Genomic DNA, 18,179 nt, shown 5'->3' on the forward strand with positions numbered 1-18,179 from the left:
TGAGAGCATCCACATTATTTGCTAGCAGCATGATTCGGCGAGCTAGCGGTTTGAGTTGTAGAATAAGATGTATAATAATACTCTTCATCCCATTGTCGTAGTGAGGTCGTGATGCCGTCGCTCATCTTGGACGGACGACTCGCGGGTGCTTGCCGATGGAACGGCATCGTCGATGCCGACTGCGTCTTGGGTCTACAGCTGAGTCAGCGCTTGCAGAAACTTCCGTCCTGAGACTGGGTGATCCCGGGTCGACGCCGAGAGCGGGAGGTCGGATCGATTGATGTGACATCGGATTGATGCTGCTTGAGTCGCGTGATATGTGGTGAGATGGACTTCGGATATGAGCGTTGCGCCCAGGCCGAGACTATCTTGAGTCGGTCGGGTGTCTCTCGGATGAAGCTTGATGAAGCTTCTGGATTCTTTCCGAGGTCCAGGGCTGATGTAGGGTTGCAGAAGACATTGGTGAAGAGCAATCAAGCTATGTGTGTTTTGATCGAGCAGGAAAAAATGTGATTGCTGCCTGCAGATTGATGGGTTTTTTTTTGCTGGTTGTGGTTGGTGTCCAGGTGGTGGGGAGTGGCAGAAGGGAATGAATGGGTGATGTGTGGTCGAGGGCTCCCTCGGCTCCGGGGGTTTGGTGCGAAGCTTTGATTGGTGTTGTGGGGCGTGGCGGCGGCGCGGTGACGGGGTCCGGCCGGGGACGGGAGGACACGGAGGGAGAGATGACGGATGACGTGAATGGGTGTCGTTGCACTAAAAGCAAGTTGGCTTTTCTATCGAAGTACGTTTCGATTCATGGGTTGGGGCATTATTTGCTCCGAGAAGTTGTGAAGAAGGCCTTTGTCCCCGTCGTTGTCGTCGTCTTCTTCTTTGCCGCTATTGTCTCTGTCTCCGTCGTCCCTGCCCCTGCCGTTGTCATCGCTGTCTCTGTTATTATGATGCTCTCTCCTATCGATGTCTTTATTTCTACGATAGTCATTATTGATTTGGCCATTCACTTATCTAGCATACTCTGGCAAACCATGGTCCCGACTTGTTAAGGCAGACGCGGAAGAATTGAGAGGCCTCGTGAAAAAATATAGCTGTATTGTACAAAGCGAACTGTGGACTTTGAAGCCAAGTCTCTACATATCCATGGTGGGAAGTTAATTTATGCAACTGCTTTGAATCCTGACGTTATTGCTTGGTGAAGCTCTTGTGTCTGCTCTCTTTTGAGAAACCCCGACCTTCAATACTGCAGCGCTTCGCTCTCAACAGTTCGGATCGCTCTCCCCTCAAAATCACCTTAATATGAGACCCGTAGATGCCGTCGTTTTCGCGGACGTACTTCATGCTGCCATCAACATCAAGACAGAGACGAAGCCCACAGCCAGCCCCCATCTTACCGGCGGAGGATGGACCGAGCCGTCTGACCCACGAGCCGAGCTGCCGCCTTGAATGATCGCTGTCACTGTCGTGCTCTCCGTCACGGTCACCGTAGCCTCGAGAACTTCACTGCGTCAGACATATTCCAGCTGTATGCGAAGTCTAAACCGAAACTGAAACTCACGAGGAAAGGTCACCCGGTACCAGGTCATCGGCAGGACATACTGGTCCGACTTGGCGATGCAGAATATGATCCGCTTTGCGTCGTCGCTTCCCTTGGTCTGGAGGACCGTGATCGTGTCGCAGTTCTTCGTCGGTCCGCTATCGCAAGCTTTCATTAATGCCACGCATACAGGTTTGTCAAGGAGTTAGGCGTACCAGTCAGCCTGCCCGCTCGGCCCCACGGCGAAATTGTTACTCGCGCCTCCGCAGACCGTCGCCAGGTCGCAGTACGGCGTGTTTCGCGGGCAGCACACGCCGTACGTCTCGTCGGCGGCGAAGTAGTCGTCCGAGGGACACGTCGCAGAGACCCAGGCGTCGGAGAAGGTGTACCAGCCTATGAAGCCCGTCTTGCCGTCCGGCGAGCGCGGGGGGCCTTGGCGGGGTTTGAGGAGGTGCAGGCGACGGGAGACGTGGGAAGGGTCCGGGGCCGGTGTGATTTGCAGGAAGGGGGCGGAGAAGGCCGGGGATGGGGAGGTGTTGTCACGGACGGCGGATGCGAACACGGATTTGGGAGAGAGGGAGGCGGTGAGGCAGACGAGGAGATGGAGAGTTGGGGTGTGCATCGTGGGCACGAGGCCGGCGCGGCCTCATTGGGCTGGCGGCGGAATGGGCACGGGCGCGAGCTGCAGGTGTGAAATTTGAGATGGACGGGAGAGAAGCAGGTATTATGTGAGAGGGTTATATTCGAGCGTTGGTGCCATGGCGGGAGAGGGAGATCTTTTCACTGCATGTAGTGGTCGAGGGGGCCTTCATGAGCGTGGGAGGCTAGGCTGTAAACGGCGAGACGTGGGTGCGATGATCCGCGGCGTTGCAGGGCTAGAAAGGATCAGCTGAAGGACCGCGTATGTGTGGGGGTGAGGCTTTGATGACGGTGTTGTGTGCTCTAGGCGTTCAGTCACTGGGGCAAGTAGGTGAGATGGTGTAAGAGATTGAGACTTTGCTGTAGGCCGTGAGTCTGTGAGGATGGGGCTGAGAAGTCGACACGGCGGACGGCTTGCCGAAGAACCTAAGACTATTTTGGCAACCTCCAGCGAGTTGAAAGTCGCGATGGATGCTTCCGTATTCAGCATCTCTATAAATCTGAATAGGGGTCGTTCAGGAGATGAACCATGGATCGGGGTTGATGGATGGCTCAAGTTAGGGATGAGGTTGGCACTAAGAGATTTGCCTGTTGGCACTATTGTGTGTAATTCTCAACGTCTTGTTATGGATGTCTTAGTACACCACCATGGCACGCAGAGAAAGATGGTTGAGAATGTGATTTGAAATGATACCGCGGTCACTTGGCTGGGGGTCTCGGTCGTAAGCTGCGCTAACGCACCCGTGCACCCGTGTCAAGTCGAAGACTTAGAACATGAGCCGAACTAGCTTGCATATTCTCCGGCACGATAATGCAAGATTAGGAATGGTTTGGTTCTGTATTTCCATACAGAGGCTCGAAAATCCGATGTTTGCCGTTTTTGACTTTCCGGGGAGCCTTGACACCGGATATGGCATTCCGGGCTCATCAACTGGGGCCGAGATGAGTCCATGGTGTCGTAACATCCTGCGCTAGTTGACAGTCACCGAGGAGAAGAGTGAGATTGCGTTGCATCGCAGATTTCTGAAAGTTCTGATGAGAGATTGAGTTGTGGTCGCTGCCGAATCGGCGTCTTTGCCTGAGCGCGCACTCGTCTGATGTTGATATCCAAACCGAAGGTCGACTTGGTCCTACAACGGCTGCGAGGTACTTCTCAGGTTCAGCCTTTGAATGTGATTGTTAGCCTCTCATAATCAACCCTTATCCCATTCTTCGCCGTAATGAGCACGGCTACCCATCTTCGGCTGCCCTCGTCAATATCGTCGTTGAATAGGATCACTCATTTCGCAGCGGTCGCGCTTTCTCATCGATGTCAATGTGTCCGGCAGCAAGAGGATAGAGACATTCCTGCATCTTGGATAGTTGAAAGGCGATTCTGGTTTTTCAACGGGCTTGTTCTCTGAGAAGATGTCTGAAGACGCGCGTTGACTGTCTCGCCCAGTCATTGAGACAAACGGTAGGTCATAGCCACTGAACTGATTGAAACCACCCCACGGTCATAGCACTTCGAAGCACACACCAACAATGCCACCAGTCACAGAACTGATTTCAATCGACATTTGTCTTGTCCTGTTGCTCTCAGAGAGAACGCAAGCAGCCGAGGGCCTAGAGCTCGATGCAGAGTCACTCTGAGTTTCTCAGGGAGGAAACAAGTGTTCGCCCGACCCAAATGAAACATTGCACAGATTCGAAAGAATTTCTTTGAAAAGTATACACCGAGAACAAAAAAACAAATGTAAATACCTAATCAAGACACAGAGTGATGGCTTTCATCGCTCTCTTAAGTCTTAACTGGTCTCATCATACGTAGAAATTATTCGGCCCAAACTCCAGCATTTTACCAACTTCACGATATAATTATTCTAATAACCTCAGGATAGTGATTGCTAGGGTGGTTGCGATGGCTTTCATAATTGTCTGAATCGATGACCATGTTTTTCAATGGGGATTCCAGGGTGGGCGGCCTTGTGCCGGGCCAACGGCCGTCTTGATCCCGACATCGGCACTTGTGGCCGGGAAGTGGGTCCCGAATCGGAATCATGGAGGGGCCAGCTGGCGGCGATGCTCGCGTCATTTGAGGCAAGTCTTTTTGGCACAAACATCAGCAGTTTCAATTCCAGAGTCCGACAAAAAATTGTATCGGTGCTTCTACTAGCCAGTCATCATAAGCCACAATGAGTCTACCTTCATTCATTCGACCCTTCGTCAAGTCTGAGATCCGCACCGTCGAGATGCACACCTCGGGTGAGCCGGCGCGGATCATCTATGCCGGCTACCCAGATATCCCGTATGTGACCCGCACAGCCAAATGCCTCAATCTTTGCTGATGCTCCGACAGCGGCACACTTCTCGAGCAACGGAGCCAAGCCCAATCGAAGCATGACCACATACGGCGCAGTCTCGTTTACGAGCCTCGCGGCCACCAAGACATGTACAGCGCCGTGTTGAGACCACGCACCGAGCTAGTGGACTCTGGAGAGGCACACATGGGCGCCCTGTTTCTCACTCATGAGGGGTACGGGATGATGTGCGGACACGCCACGATCGCTCTCGGCAGATTCCTTGTCGACTGTACCGACGAGACTATCTTCCCACGACGCAAAGACTTGAAGTTCGATAACCAGGCGAATGAAGTGCAAGTTAGGCTCCATGTGCCGGCAGGCATCGTTCAAATGAAGGTCCCTGCCGTGAAGGCGGACGGTAGCTGGAGGACGGACACAAGCAGGCCGGTTACCTTCCTCTCGATCCCCACTTTCGCTATCGCTACCGACCTCACGTTCCACATCCCAGAGAACCTCCGATGGGCTGAGATGAATGGCAGAGACAGTGTGACTATCGATGTTGGTTATGGCGGTGCATTTTACATCATCGTCGCGGCATCGGCCTTGGGCTTTTCACCATCGCTCGCGAAGCCAGATTTTCCTGCTCTCAAAAACGCCGCAGATAAGTTGAAAGAAGCATTCAACTCGAACCAACTTCTACGGACTCGTCTCACACTGCCGGATGACAAGCGCCTTCAGTCTATATATGGCGTCATGGTCACAGATGCCGACAGCGGGGACGACTTGCCTGTCGCTCCAGGATGCAAAGGCGCAGAAACAGGATTATACTTCTTCTCAGACCAGATTGATCGCAGTCCCACTGGCTCAGTCGTCCAAGCGCGCGTTGCCGTGGCAGTTGCAAAGGGAGAACGACAGCTGGGGGAGAGTTGGGCATATCACAGTCTGGTGTCGAGGGCTCAAGGAGGCTATAAGAGCGCTTTTGTTGGCAAGCCGGTCGAAAAGATTGACTTTGGTAAGATGGAGGGGATCAGAGTGGAGGTGAGCGGGAGGGCGCACTACATTGGTGCAAGCACTTTCGTCGCCGAGGACGAGGATGATGTCGGTCGAGGCTTTTCATTCCAGGCACTCGGAAAGTAAGAATTAGGGACGAAGAAGAAGCAGCTCACGCAAAAGCTCAAAGGCTTCTGTTATTACTCAGAACCAAAAGAATCCGAGATGATGTCAAAAAGTTGGCATCGACGTTGGCCTGATTCGAACAGACGCTCCCGAAGGAACAAGATTTCTAGTCTTGCGCATTAGACCACTCTGCCACAACGCCGTGGAGATGAACCCGCTTTGAGACGGGGATGCTGTGGATCTGAAGGCAAGTCGTTGATGACGCTAGCAGAAAACATCGACAAGGGTCTAGGAAGAGATAGGTGGGTTCAGTTGGCCCCGACAAACATCTTGTAGATTGTTTCTTAGGAGTTCTTCAGAGTGTCAAGACTCAGGGCACCTGATTATACTCGGGACGTAATATCCGCTTAGGGTTGATTGTAGGCCCACCAGGTGAGCCATGTCACAATCCCGATAATTTGAACTGATTTTCGCCTACCGGTCACATGCTTGAATAGTCAGAGATATCTGCCTCAATACCGAAAGCCTTCTGAGACACCTTCATCTTCGATTGATTGTAGTGGATCTTCCAGATTCTACTTGAAGAACTCCAAAATAGTCTCAGCAACATCATCAGGTGCCTGCTCAGGAATATAGTGCCCAGACTCAACATTATGTCCCTTCACCGTCACATCTTTGCTGGTAACATCCTGCCACTCTTTCACCGCGTCGTAGCACTTCTCAATCACACCATACTTGCCCCAAAGTATCATCAAGGGAGATTGAATCAACCTTCCAGCCTTCAGGTCCGCCTCTGCCTCCTCCAAGTCCAGCGTCGCACTAGCGCGGTAGTCGTTGCACATAGAATGCACCGCTGCTGGGTCTTCCAAGACACTTGCATAGTAATCAAAATTCTCTTTTTCAAAGATCTCCAATCCCCTCGGCTGTCTGCCCCCCATGAACATCTCCGCGTATTGCCTTGGCGCGGCTGAGATCAATGTCTCTGGTAGAGGTTCCTGCTGGATCAAGAAGAACCAGTGAAAGTATGCCTTTGCGAATTCGAAATTTGTCGTCTTGTACATGACCAGAGTCGGGGCAATGTCGAGGAAGATGGCCTTCTTAACGCGATCGGGAAAGTCAACTGCCAGTTTGTGCGCAACACGCGCGCCGCGATCATGTGCGCAGACGAAGAAGGACTTTCCCTCATAACCAAGGTGGTCCATCACGCTGATACAGTCGCGCGCCATTGCGCTCTTGGCGTAAGATGCCACATCGCCGGGCTTCGAGGATGCGCCGTAGCCGCGGATGTCAATGGCGATTACCGTATACTTGTCGACGATTCGTTCTGCCACCCGATGCCAGATGTGGTGGCTTTGAGGGAAACCGTGGATGAGGAGTAAGGGCGGGAGGGGTGATGCGGAATCCCCGCTCTTAATGCCGTGAATAGTGATCGGCGGGGAGGTTTGGGTGGTGATTGTGAATGGTTGGAAGCCGTCGAACATCTTGGGCGATTGTGATTTGATGAGTAGACGAGAATGAGACAGAAAAGCAAGCCTTAGACTTTTGAACGCGCCTGAGTTGTTTTTTTAACAATTGAAAGCGACGCCGAGCTGGTTTTAAGGAGACCTTACGCCCTTGGGTGTCTATTTTCGGCGAATGTTTGACGCGGATAGTGACGCAACTCCAATTTCAAAGCGGCATCGGGGTGTTAGCTCGGAGGGCGTCCGCCTGCACGCCGACGATTAACCCCGTTTGATCCACCATCCCGTCTAAAATCGCCGGACGAAACTTAATATTTCGGCCCCGTGCTGTTTGATACACCGAGCGAATTGGGACCAATCTCGGCCAGCTGTCAGCTCGCCGTTTGTCGAGGAAGTAGCGGCGGAATGATTAGCCGCGGGGTATCTTGAGCCAAACGTGTTCAGAACGGACATGCATGTTGATAAAAGTAGGTCTGATATGGACGACTATCATTCTGGCGCAATAGGCGATCGAAGAGGCGATCAATAGCATTGTTTGTAGGCATTTCAAGTCGACAAGCACTGGGCTGGATTTGGATACAACATTGGTACTTCGCCCGACTTAATAAACAGTCGATCGTGGGAGGATGCCAATGGCGTGGAAGAAACCCATTCAGAAGCTCCCATGTGCTGTGCTGTGCCTTTTTGTTATCCTTTAGGCACCCGATGTCTTTGCATTGATGTTACATATGTATGCATTGCTGATTCAGCTCGGACTCAAGTGCTCGAAAGATTCGTTTCGATGTAAGAACTAACGCCATTCGTATTCCTGTTTAGGCAGTGATTGTCGGCTGCTACTACGCCCTCAATCAACATCAACAGTGTCACGATCATGGGTAAATCCCAAATGCAGCAGGACTTCATGGTCTCCCCAAAGTAGGTATGCGAACCTCTTCTGAATGATCGTCAGCGAATGATATTGTTGCGTGGAGCTAGGGCTTGACACAAAACCTCTCTTGAGCTGCTGGTCGAGGACGATAAATCGTGTGGTGGTGGGGAAAAAGAGGTGTCGCGATCATCCAGGCTTCCAATTGTAGTGGTCGCTTACAAGCGAACCTTGTTGGACTAGCCAAATGTACCCCTAGTCATATCCCCGCGGACAGATTCAATTGGACTCGATCACCAGAGACAGGGGCCAGCCAGAGAAAAGCGGATAATAGCCTCAGGGTTGATAATCGATCATAGTAAGCAGAACCCCGGCCAGATAATGACATGTTTAAAATGCGAGAGAGAGGCGGAGTTGTGACTGATAATGGAATCCTTAAAAGAAGAATGTTGCCGGCTGGTGTGGGCAAAAGCGCTGTGATAGATCCTGGCTTATCTACATTCCCTCTCGTAGCAAACACTTGAGAGATGATTTTCAAGTACTCAAAAGAAGTCGAGGGAGGCACCTACGACACCCATGGCCTCGACTGCGGCATTTCTCTCCGCCAACATAAGCAGCAGTACAGAGAAATTGACGGTGCTCTTCGCGTCCAACGAGAATGGACCAAGCTAGTCAGCAATGTGGAAGGTTACCAAGGCGGCCTCGCGGATGACTTCTGCTTTATCTCCGTCACCGTTCCAGAATGCCTCCCAGATCGCCTCGAAATCATGTCTTACGCAAACGAATATGCGTTTCTTTACGACGGTATTCCGAAATGGTGCTCAACTTGAGGTGTTTTGCTAATAGTGATCCATTAGATGCAATGGAGAAGCTCAATTTGAAGAATGATAAAGACGACCATGCGAATGATTTCTTGTCGACGTTTGGTAACGGGGCACTGAATCCGAATTCGGTTGCAACCGCCAGGCCAGAGAAGCAATTGCAAGCAAAGCTGCTGTTCGACATGATGAAAATCGACCGACAGCGAGCAATAACGTCAATGACTGCCTGGGCAAGGTTTGTTCAGTTAGCCGCAAACACAAGAAAGGCTCCACCAAGGACTTTGGAAGAATACATGCCCTCACGTGCCATTGACGCGGGCGAACTGTGAGTATCCCCGTCTTATGCAAGAGCTAAGAGATGTCCCTAATAGTGAATTAGATTTTGGTTCGGCACAATCACCTTTGGTATGGCCATAACCATCCCTGACCACGAGTACGAGCTGTGTATGGAGTTGGCTCGACCCTTATACATCGCTCTTGGACTTGTCAATGACCTCTACTCTTGGGAAAAGGAGCGTGATGCTGCTGCCGAAGAAGGACAAGACTACGTATTTAACGCCATCTGGGTTATAATGAATGAGCGGGGGATTGGCGTCGACGACGCTAAGGACATTTGTCGCGAGGAGACAATGAAAGTTATGTCGACTTATTGGAATACCGTGAAGGCCGCACGAAACAATGAAAGCCTCTCTGATGACTTGCGGAGGTATCTCGAAGCACTACTTCTGAGTTATAGCGGAAACCTTGTGTGGAGTATCTATTGCCCCCGCTATCGGATTTGACCAAGCTTGTACCTAGTAAACAATACAGGCGATGTCTAGACCTAGTGATGAGAAATAGGTTTGCTTGGGCAATTTCTTGGACTGTTCTTCAGGGCTGTCGCTTCGTCGTAGAAGCAAATCTCGAGCTTTCGTAAGATGCAGACGTGATAACAGTGAGACATCATATACCTAAGGCAGCAGACTATGTGTATTATTATGTGAGCAAGAGAAACATGATGGCGACAGATACACAGTAAACGGAACGAATCAGATCACATGGCGAGTGTTGCCATCAGAACCGGCCAGGATGACATGTAGAACAGGTACATGTAAAGCAACATGAACAAACGCTTTTGAGTCTGTAGCTGAAAGCATCTGTCGTATCACATAAGTCGGTATCATTGCCCAGATAGGGAAATGAGCAATTAATTAGGAAATCTAGTCCATATGACTGCTGAATTTCGAACTGGAGACGCCAAACAATAAGATAACACAACCAAGAACGTTTGAAGCCATCAGCTGTACTGTTCCACTGTATCCTGAAAGATTCTACATGAAAACAGATTTGGAATCCCACGTATACTATTGCCTTCCCCTACTTGTTGCTACGGATGCCTTTGACGAGCTCTGCATGGAGGAAGTTCGGTTCTGGGTGCGCTATATCTGAATGTAAATGAAACCCCGATCTCGGAAAATCTGTCTTTGATAGCGGCCATGCGAGATCCGCGCTTGGGATATGCTTGGTGATCAAATATTGAGACGTATGAGATAGTTTCAACTGCGTGTAAGCTCGCAAACATGACTGGAGCCTTTCGAACCAGTGCATCCAGCACCTTCCTCATAACAGGCCAACATATGACAGCTGTGACACGTAGTACTTTCAAACCTCGCGGTAACTTTGAAAGAACAGTCATTGGATTGTACGTGCCCGGCAGAGTGAACCAGTCGGTGTGCGGCCCAGGAATGTGACCGTCCAAAAGTATTTGATCTATCTCGAGTGACTCGAGAACAGAGTAGTTGCGAAAGGTCAGACATGTAGAAATACGCGTCCCGCGTAGCTCGCGGTAGTCCTCTGTCTGAAGCCATCTGAATCTGCTAACATGATCAGGGCATGCGCATTCAGATGATGAGGCATCTTCAGAGCTGAGCACTAGGCTACGTAGCGTTTGTCTTGGGGGAAGAAGTATCGGTTGAGGACCCGGCGGGACGATTTGGACGTAATAATCGGACACCGTCAGTTCTTTCAAACTGCATGCGCGCAGTAAAAGTCCATCTGTACGATCAAGACCACAATCAACAATCCCATCGGGGACAGAAGTTGGCAGTGATGCCAGATACTTCAAGTTTGGCAAAGACCGCGACGGCTGTTGCAGAACTTGATATCTTTGATCTTGAGATCTCTTGACGAGAAGATGACGTACGGAGGGTAGAAGACCTATCGCTAGCTCCTGCAGCCAGAAAATGCTTGTAACATCAATTGAATAAGGAAGGCTTGCAACTTTCCACTTAAAAGTCTTGGCGCTGCTGTCCTCTCCCAGGCCGATTGTGTCGGCTGCATCGCGAAAAAGTTGGAGTGTCGATTCCGGAACAGTAGAATTGCCCGTGGAATGGGGAGGTAATTGGGCGACCAACGCTAATGCTTTGACCGAACTTGCCAGGCCAGGTCGGCTAATGATGCTGTACAGGAAGGAAATCATTTTGCCGTTTTCGATAATTTCGCTGTAGTTGATATACCGTGAAAGATCCAAGCCGCCTGGGGAACTATTTAGAGCGTCACCGCTGTAGTAGTAATGGAACAGAATCGGCTGTGCTATGTCTCTCAACTGTCTGCAGGCACGAGAAAGATTACCGAGACTACTCTGTCCGATGCGTCCCTCTTCCCATGTTGTGTGCGGGACATTGATGAAGTGTGGGAGTTGATAATGCAGACAAAGGTATCCACATATTTCGAAAAGGAGCTCGTTTGGAATTGCTGCCAATGACGGTCTTTTTTTGCATCCCCGAAGGCGGCCATGCTGGCTCTTTTCTTTGAATTGGCTCTTCGGGGCCATCATCACTCCTCCCGTCGACTGGCTGGCTGCAGCGGTGCAGGATCAATTATGCAATGCAAGTTTTCAAGCGACTCGAGATGTTGGACCGGACAACCTGCTGGCGAAGAAGAAAATCACCGGCGAAAAGACTTCGATGAAGAGTGAATGGCGCATTTTATAGAAACAAAAGTTTATCCCTCAAGGTGGTAACCCTTGAGGCTTGCCGTCGCCACTGAAAACACCAAGACTTCGGGTTGGCCAGCCCTCTGTGGCATGACAGATCAGGATGTAGCCACAGAACTCTGGTCTTCGAGATAGTTTCACCTGCAGCATTTGTACCTGAAAAGATGCAAAGTACAATGTGTGTGCATACGTTTTCAGACGCTTTTAGTTAGAGGCTGAGTAGTCACATAGACTCGTCCGATTTTCTCTATGAAGCCTCCTTCGATATTCTGAGGTAACAGCTTTGACGACATGACACTTTGTGAACACTTGGTGTGGGCAGAAAGCCGCCGCTGCAGCCAGAAAAGTGTGTCCCACTGCCCTTTCTCCCAGAGCACAGCAGAGCGGAGCCATGCCTAAAACTCGGCATCGGCGCCGTCCCTGCAACCACCAGAGCACATGGTTCGTCGCAACTGTAGCCCAGGTCAAATACCTTTGTGGGGTTTTGGAGGGATGCAGTTTTCGCGCTAAAAACCGCAGTTCCTAGACCATGTCGTGAGGTGCAAACCCCGAGAAGAAGTACGGATACCATGCTTGTTTCAGTCAGCCTCAATTGTAGCCAGGGGTTGTGGGGTGCGACAGATATCGTTCCATTGCATATGCCATCCCGTAATTCTGGCCCCGCGTTTGAGTCAAGCGAGGTTCTCATCGTATTAAGGCAGGTGAGTTGCACGTCTGGTAGTATTGGTCCAAAAAAGCTCAGCGGCAGCTGAGGAGTCTGTAGCAACTCCCCACAAGCGCGTTGGTGGTTTTTGAAGATTTGAGTTGTTGGCCCGCTAATCGCAATCCATCCAATTGTATCTGACTAGCTAGGATGAAGCCTTGATGATATCACTTCTGCTGAAGTTATATCTACTGACATGAGAAACCATTGATAGCTCAATATTCTAACTTCTCGCGAGTCCTCAACCCGCGTCTGACCTTTGAAAATGTGGGACCATAAGATCCCGCCGGTTCATTCAGATTTGCCAATATACTTTCTTCAACATCATGTCCTGAATCGCGTTTTTCCACCTCTTTTTGTGTGACTGCAGACTCTTAAATACTTAGGAATAAAGCTGCTCACTCGGCTCAGGCCGATTTGGAAAGTCCAGGTGCCTTGAAGCCCCAGCGGATGTGTACCGAAGCGCTTTCCCCATAGGGACTAGCCTCATGATCGAGATGGTTTCAGGCCCTGAGGGTGACATGGAGCGATACCCTGGAACAGCCCAAACCCCTCTGACAATCCAAGCCACCCTGACAGCCGCTCCCCTAAAAACAGCTTCTGCGATCTGAAAAGTCACCGGGCGCCCGACTCGACCCAGAGCTTTTGACGTATATATGGCCTAGTGCATTCGTTATCTGATCTTTCTCCGTTCTTACCAGCCAGCCAACTGTTCATCATCCCATCTTTCGTTTCAATCTTTAGTTCTATTCTACCATTCCATTCTTTCGTTTGCTCAGGAGCTTACGCTACTTCGGCTGGCCCACACACCTCATCTACACTCAGACCTTCCGTTCCTGTCTCTTCGACGCACATATCAAGATGCACTTCACCAATACTGCTGTTCTGCTGCTTTCTGCCGTCATTTCCCTGGCTGCGGCGCTGCCCGCTACGCCTCAAGTCGATGTGGCACTGGACAAGAGGGCCCTGGTGGATCGTACGTACGCCGAGATCCAGATTTCTGATGGTTTAGCTGGCAACGCTGCCGCCGAGGCTAAGGGCAAGTTCCCTGTACGTTCATCCGTAGTTTCTTTGGCCCTTGAAGGCACAGCCTATGATCATATGCTAACCAAAGGGCGTAGGTTGACCCAGCGACGGCCTCCGCAGCAGACCTTCAAGTTGTCAAGAAAGCAGCACAGCTGGTAGGCGATGCTGAGAACCTAGCATTCGTCCCAGCAAACGACAAGTCACAGGAGGCTTCCAACGGGTTCATCAAGAACAAGGTCCTGAAGAACTACTTGGGCCTGCTATCCCTGCAGATCCAAAAGGCCCAGGGCGCAAATGTGGCCAACATTGATACCCGCATCGCAGGAGAGCAGACGAAGCTTGACAAGAACACCAACACCGACAAGCAACATGCGGGCCAGGCGAGCAAGGGTGTTCAGTTCAATGGTTGATATTGGGAAGCCAAACTCCCATCCCGACGAAATTCCCGCTCTCAAGAAGCTTAATTGGGCAGGGCCGGGAGGTTGATGTCCTACTGAACTAGAATGGACGACGTACATTTTATTCACGTTCGCATAGCGTTTAAATCTTAGATGAAGATACAAAAGCAGTACGACGTTGATGATAGGTCATCTTTTCAACGCTTCAAATTGTGAAGAGCTACTCAGAGGTATTGGGATCGTCCGTTAGAGTCAGTCTTCAATGTTGCGCGCCCAGCAAAGTCCCCCTTCATGTAGATGGGATGACTGAACCGATTATGAAGGGATAACGATGAAAGCCCTAGGAGCAACAGTTTGTAGACACCGTTCAGCGACTATCAATTACGGAACTGAACTTCGTGTTACGGCTTCCCGCAGAAATAACGCATTCAATGAAAGAAAAGTAAATGCCACAACGAATTGATAGCGTTCAGTTTTCTATTTGCTGGGAACTCTGATCAATTGTCAAGCATACGTCTAGTTAGCTGGGCGGCCTAAAAGCTATCAGAATAAAGAAGGGTTTATCATCAGTATTATCCCTTTCACTGTTGTCCTTGTGTATGTCATCTTGTCAGCCGTCCTCGTCGCTTTCATTGCATTCGTCACCATGAGCGCTGTTGCGCTATTATCAGTATACTCTCGAATACCTAGGGATTTGAGCTTGACTATCAAAAGTCTGTAGTGATTGGTGATCTGGCCACCTTACCTATGCAACGGCGAACCGGTTTGTCAGAAGTATCGCAGGAGACGAAAGAATGTTATCACGCACTCTTCCAAGGAATGTTACGAATGCATCAAATGGTCAAATGGTTAACTTCGCCCACTCGGTAGGACGTTTTCCACCCTGTCAGCTACAGTTGAACGAGGAAGGTTTGGTGACAACCAGTTCCGTGATATGTAGAAAATGGGAATGATTTGAAGACAGCCCTCGGCCGTTCGACTCAATTCGTCCACTCATAAAGCGCGGCGGGATCCCGCGTCAAGTCTTCATCGATCCCACGAGTACTGCTTCCATGGGGGAGACCAGGAGTTGAAAACCACTACGCAAAGACAGAAGAGTCGTGGGGTCAAGTCCGCCTTTTTCTCGTCTGATTGTAAAATGCATACGAATTGAAGTTGGATGAAACTCTACCTCGAGACATCATTGATCGGATGAAGCGCCTACAATGCTTCCAGTCCTCATTGATATGAATTATGCCACAAGTTGGATAATAGCAACAGCTGAGGTTACACGAGGGCCGTGCAGAAGGGCCTTCGATCCATCGCGGATCGCACTACGAGCTCTAGAAACGTTAGTCTAGAACCCATCGAGCTACCGGAAACGCCACGATCAACCCTTTCCCTTTTGAGTCAAATTCTCCGTCAGGCCTTGTCATACAATATCCGCTGGCCAGACTAATGACTGTCTGCGGCTTCGAATGAAGTTAGACGAGATGCTCGGAAGATGCTACAGGGATAGCATGAGACAGAAAAACTGATGATCCTCATTCAATTTGCGGATACATGCAGTCTTTTGAGTCAACAGTAAGAAGTGCCTTTGCAGAAAGCTGGGGTCAAGGTCAATTAGGGGTTGTAAACTGCTCAGGGAAGAGCCGTTTTTATTGATGGATCATAATGTACATAGAAGGTAAGCCATACAATCGAAATAAGGAATGTCCCAGACTTCCAATCCAGTCGTGTATCCGCGCCGCAGAACCAGCAGCTTCCTCTATCGTCCTTTCCTAGGATTCCTGTTTGCATGGCATTGAAACCCTGTCGCGGACTTTCATTTAAGCAACTGCAGTCTTGATGAAGGCAGCAGCAGCCTTCGTGTCAGAGCCGTAGCCAATGTGCCCGCTAGCGCTGGTACTGGTGCATCCTCCGGAGCTAGCGCAACCGCCAGCGGAGCAGACGGAGTCGCCAGTCGCGCAGAAGCTCTTGAACTTGCCAGTGGCAACACCGCTAACAGCCTGACCCTTGAAAGGGTCTCCGAAGGTCACAGCAGCGACGATGGGCTTGCCGCTGAGCTTCTTGGCGGCATTGTGGACGACCATACCGCCCTGGCTGTAACCGGTGAGGATAAGCTTGGTGCTGGGGCACTTCTGGAGCCAAGAGTTGGCCTGGTTTGCCATGGCGACGCTGCCGGGGCCGGAGCCGGTGGATTCGGACATAATTCCGCCCATATCGGCCGGGTAGGAGACACCCTCGACAGTGACCTGGTCCGCACCGAGCGCGGACTGCGTGTTGGTCTGGAGGCTGGGGCCGACGACGGAACCGAGGGTGCCCATTTCAGTGGTGCCGCGGGCAAAGAGGAGGGTGAAGGCCTTGCAGCCAGAAGCCTGACGGACCTCGATGGGGTTGGCCGCAGCGAGAGCAGCGAGGAGAGCGGTGGTGATGGCGGCGGTCTTCATTTTGATGGTCTTGGTGGTGTTTGATGTGGTATTGAAGCGAATGTCTTGTCAAAAGAGCGTGATTGTCTGAAGTCGAAGTGACTTTTGCGATCGAAGGCAGACAGCGAGTGGAAATTGGAAACGAAAGATTGTGCAAACACCGAAGTGTAAATGATTGAATGGTTGGAAGTCTGGGTGGTTGGTGGTGATCTCTCCGGAAAGCTACATGAGGCGGCGTTATGTCCATCTCTTATACCTCGAAACACCCTTCCCTCGACCGAGGCTTAAGACTCGAAATATCCATGAAGAAAACAGGATCCATCTCCACGGCCACCACGAACGCCATCCCATGTTTGGGGCGATGAGCTTAGTTCATCCAAAAACGTTGTTTCTTGCGACCTGCCGTTTCATGATGATTGGTGGCTTCGTCTTGTAGACACGAATGTCTTGTCCTGGAGCTTGGATCTAATCAAAGGAAAGTCTTGCAACATCTGTGCGGATTGACACGGCTTTCCCGTGTGCATTGCTCTCTCTCTGACATATCACATTGGCAAGGCCGTGCATAGACGGACGTATGTACATTCCCGGTGGCACGGCGCTTGGACGTTGGCCGCCACCTAACGTCGGACGTAATGATTGGCTGGCCGCGGTGCTCACCGTCGCACCATCTCATGGATTTCAGGAGTACCCTCCATATGCAGGTTGTTTCTTATGGCGATCACCCATGACCTCAGAAACGGCCCATCCATTATAGAAGACTCACCAGCTCTGGGGAGACGTGGGGATGACCGCCCTGGGAAGGCCCTCCTCGTAGGGGGGACGTCCGAGTTAACCGAATAATCAACAAAAAGACTGGGGAATGTACCGGCCGTCTAGATTAGATTGGCCTGGACCGTGGTGATGGGTCCTCCCGGCGCCGTTGTGTTGGTACCTTGTAAGGAGGATGCCGGGAAGGATCAATCCTTAGGATTTGGTGGGCGCCAATCGCATCTAATATTTTTCGACATGTCTCCTGAACTGAGCATCTACGCAAGGATCTTGTCCTTTTGTGGCGGCACCTCGAAGTACAATGATGAACTAGATGTCATCTGGACAGACATGAAAGACCTCACTCAATCAATCGGTCGTTTCATTTGCGATACCTATGGAATTTTTGATGAAAGATATTGGACTATCGTCATGGTTTCTGAATCATTGTCGACAAAACGGGGTAGCTTCGGAATTTTACCTCGGTCGGCATAAACACGTCGTCAATCTACGGCCCGGCAGATACGCATACCACCCTCCGTGACTTAATGATCATCTTAATCCCAGGGGTAGATCATGCTATTTCCAGTAGTCTCGGTATGGTGTCAGAACAAGAATCATCACCGACAATCCCTACAGGCCCTATTGGGGTGTCGAGGTTGTCATCGGGCATCCACGACTCTCGTGGTGTTAGGTTGAATCAACCAAATTCCCCGCTGATGATGAAGCTAACGTTCTCTTGGCGCTGGATTTTGACCTACCTCGGTATGCTGAGCAAGGCACTTCTATTTTTTCAGACCACTGGTTGGGCTCTAATGGTGATGTGACATGGCCAGCTTGATTGTCAGCGCTAGCAATCGATTTGCTTTTCCCAAGTCTCAGATCACTATGGCTTACCGATCAGCCAGGCTGCCCCAGCCCTTCTACGATGTTCTATCCAATTCTCATTTCCCGGGGGCGTCTGCTGCCGGTGGGATCAATGGCTAAAAGGTCCTCTCAATCGCCAAGTATGGGCTTCCTCGATGGAGCAAATATCGTGCGCGGACAGTCCGGGTTAGTAAGGACGCATAAATGAGTATCGAGACAACAGAACCGACGAGAAAAACGACTGTTCAATTGACAGGAATTGCGTCAATGGATAATAGAATGCAACAGTATTTGATGCAGATATCGCCCCGCCCGCTGAGCTAGGCTTATCCGTCTAAGTAGCAA

General features: G+C 50.7%; 5 protein-coding genes and 1 non-coding gene across 6 annotated transcripts; 2 read left to right on the top strand and 4 right to left on the bottom strand.

The window, feature by feature from the left end:
* Nucleotides 1-1,328: 1,328 nt before the first annotated feature.
* On the bottom strand, nucleotides 1,329-2,150 carry COL26b_013279 (uncharacterized protein; the record flags this gene model as incomplete). The annotated part of the gene is made up of 3 exons (XM_053185900.1): nucleotides 1,329-1,489; nucleotides 1,550-1,686; nucleotides 1,744-2,150. 3 exons carry the CDS (start codon nucleotides 2,148-2,150, stop codon nucleotides 1,329-1,331), a joined length of 705 nt encoding a protein of 234 aa, XP_053030152.1.
* Nucleotides 2,151-4,341: 2,191 nt separating this feature from the next.
* Nucleotides 4,342-5,586, top strand: COL26b_013280 (uncharacterized protein; the record flags this gene model as incomplete). Its single annotated transcript, XM_053185901.1, has 2 exons — nucleotides 4,342-4,454; nucleotides 4,566-5,586. 2 exons carry the CDS (start codon nucleotides 4,342-4,344, stop codon nucleotides 5,584-5,586), a joined length of 1,134 nt encoding a protein of 377 aa, XP_053030153.1.
* A 99-nt stretch (nucleotides 5,587-5,685) lies between these two features.
* Nucleotides 5,686-5,767, bottom strand: COL26b_013281. The gene has a single exon. It is a non-coding gene; the product is annotated as a tRNA-Ser (tRNA).
* A 373-nt stretch (nucleotides 5,768-6,140) lies between these two features.
* On the bottom strand, nucleotides 6,141-7,046 carry COL26b_013282 (uncharacterized protein; the record flags this gene model as incomplete). Its single annotated transcript, XM_053185902.1, has 1 exon — nucleotides 6,141-7,046. One exon carries the CDS (start codon nucleotides 7,044-7,046, stop codon nucleotides 6,141-6,143), a length of 906 nt encoding a protein of 301 aa, XP_053030154.1.
* Nucleotides 7,047-13,249: 6,203 nt separating this feature from the next.
* Nucleotides 13,250-13,824, top strand: COL26b_013283 (uncharacterized protein; the record flags this gene model as incomplete). The annotated part of the gene is made up of 2 exons (XM_053185903.1): nucleotides 13,250-13,438; nucleotides 13,510-13,824. The coding sequence occupies 2 exons, from the start codon at nucleotides 13,250-13,252 to the stop codon at nucleotides 13,822-13,824; spliced, it is 504 nt and encodes a 167-aa protein (XP_053030155.1).
* Nucleotides 13,825-15,620: 1,796 nt separating this feature from the next.
* On the bottom strand, nucleotides 15,621-16,241 carry COL26b_013284 (uncharacterized protein; the record flags this gene model as incomplete). Its single annotated transcript, XM_053185904.1, has 1 exon — nucleotides 15,621-16,241. The coding sequence occupies one exon, from the start codon at nucleotides 16,239-16,241 to the stop codon at nucleotides 15,621-15,623; it is 621 nt and encodes a 206-aa protein (XP_053030156.1).
* Between the last annotated feature and the right edge of the window lie 1,938 nt (nucleotides 16,242-18,179).

Source organism: Colletotrichum chrysophilum, assembly GCF_026319265.1.
Source record: "Colletotrichum chrysophilum strain AFK26 chromosome Unknown scaffold_217, whole genome shotgun sequence".
Taxonomy (NCBI): Eukaryota; Fungi; Ascomycota; class Sordariomycetes; order Glomerellales; family Glomerellaceae; genus Colletotrichum; species Colletotrichum chrysophilum.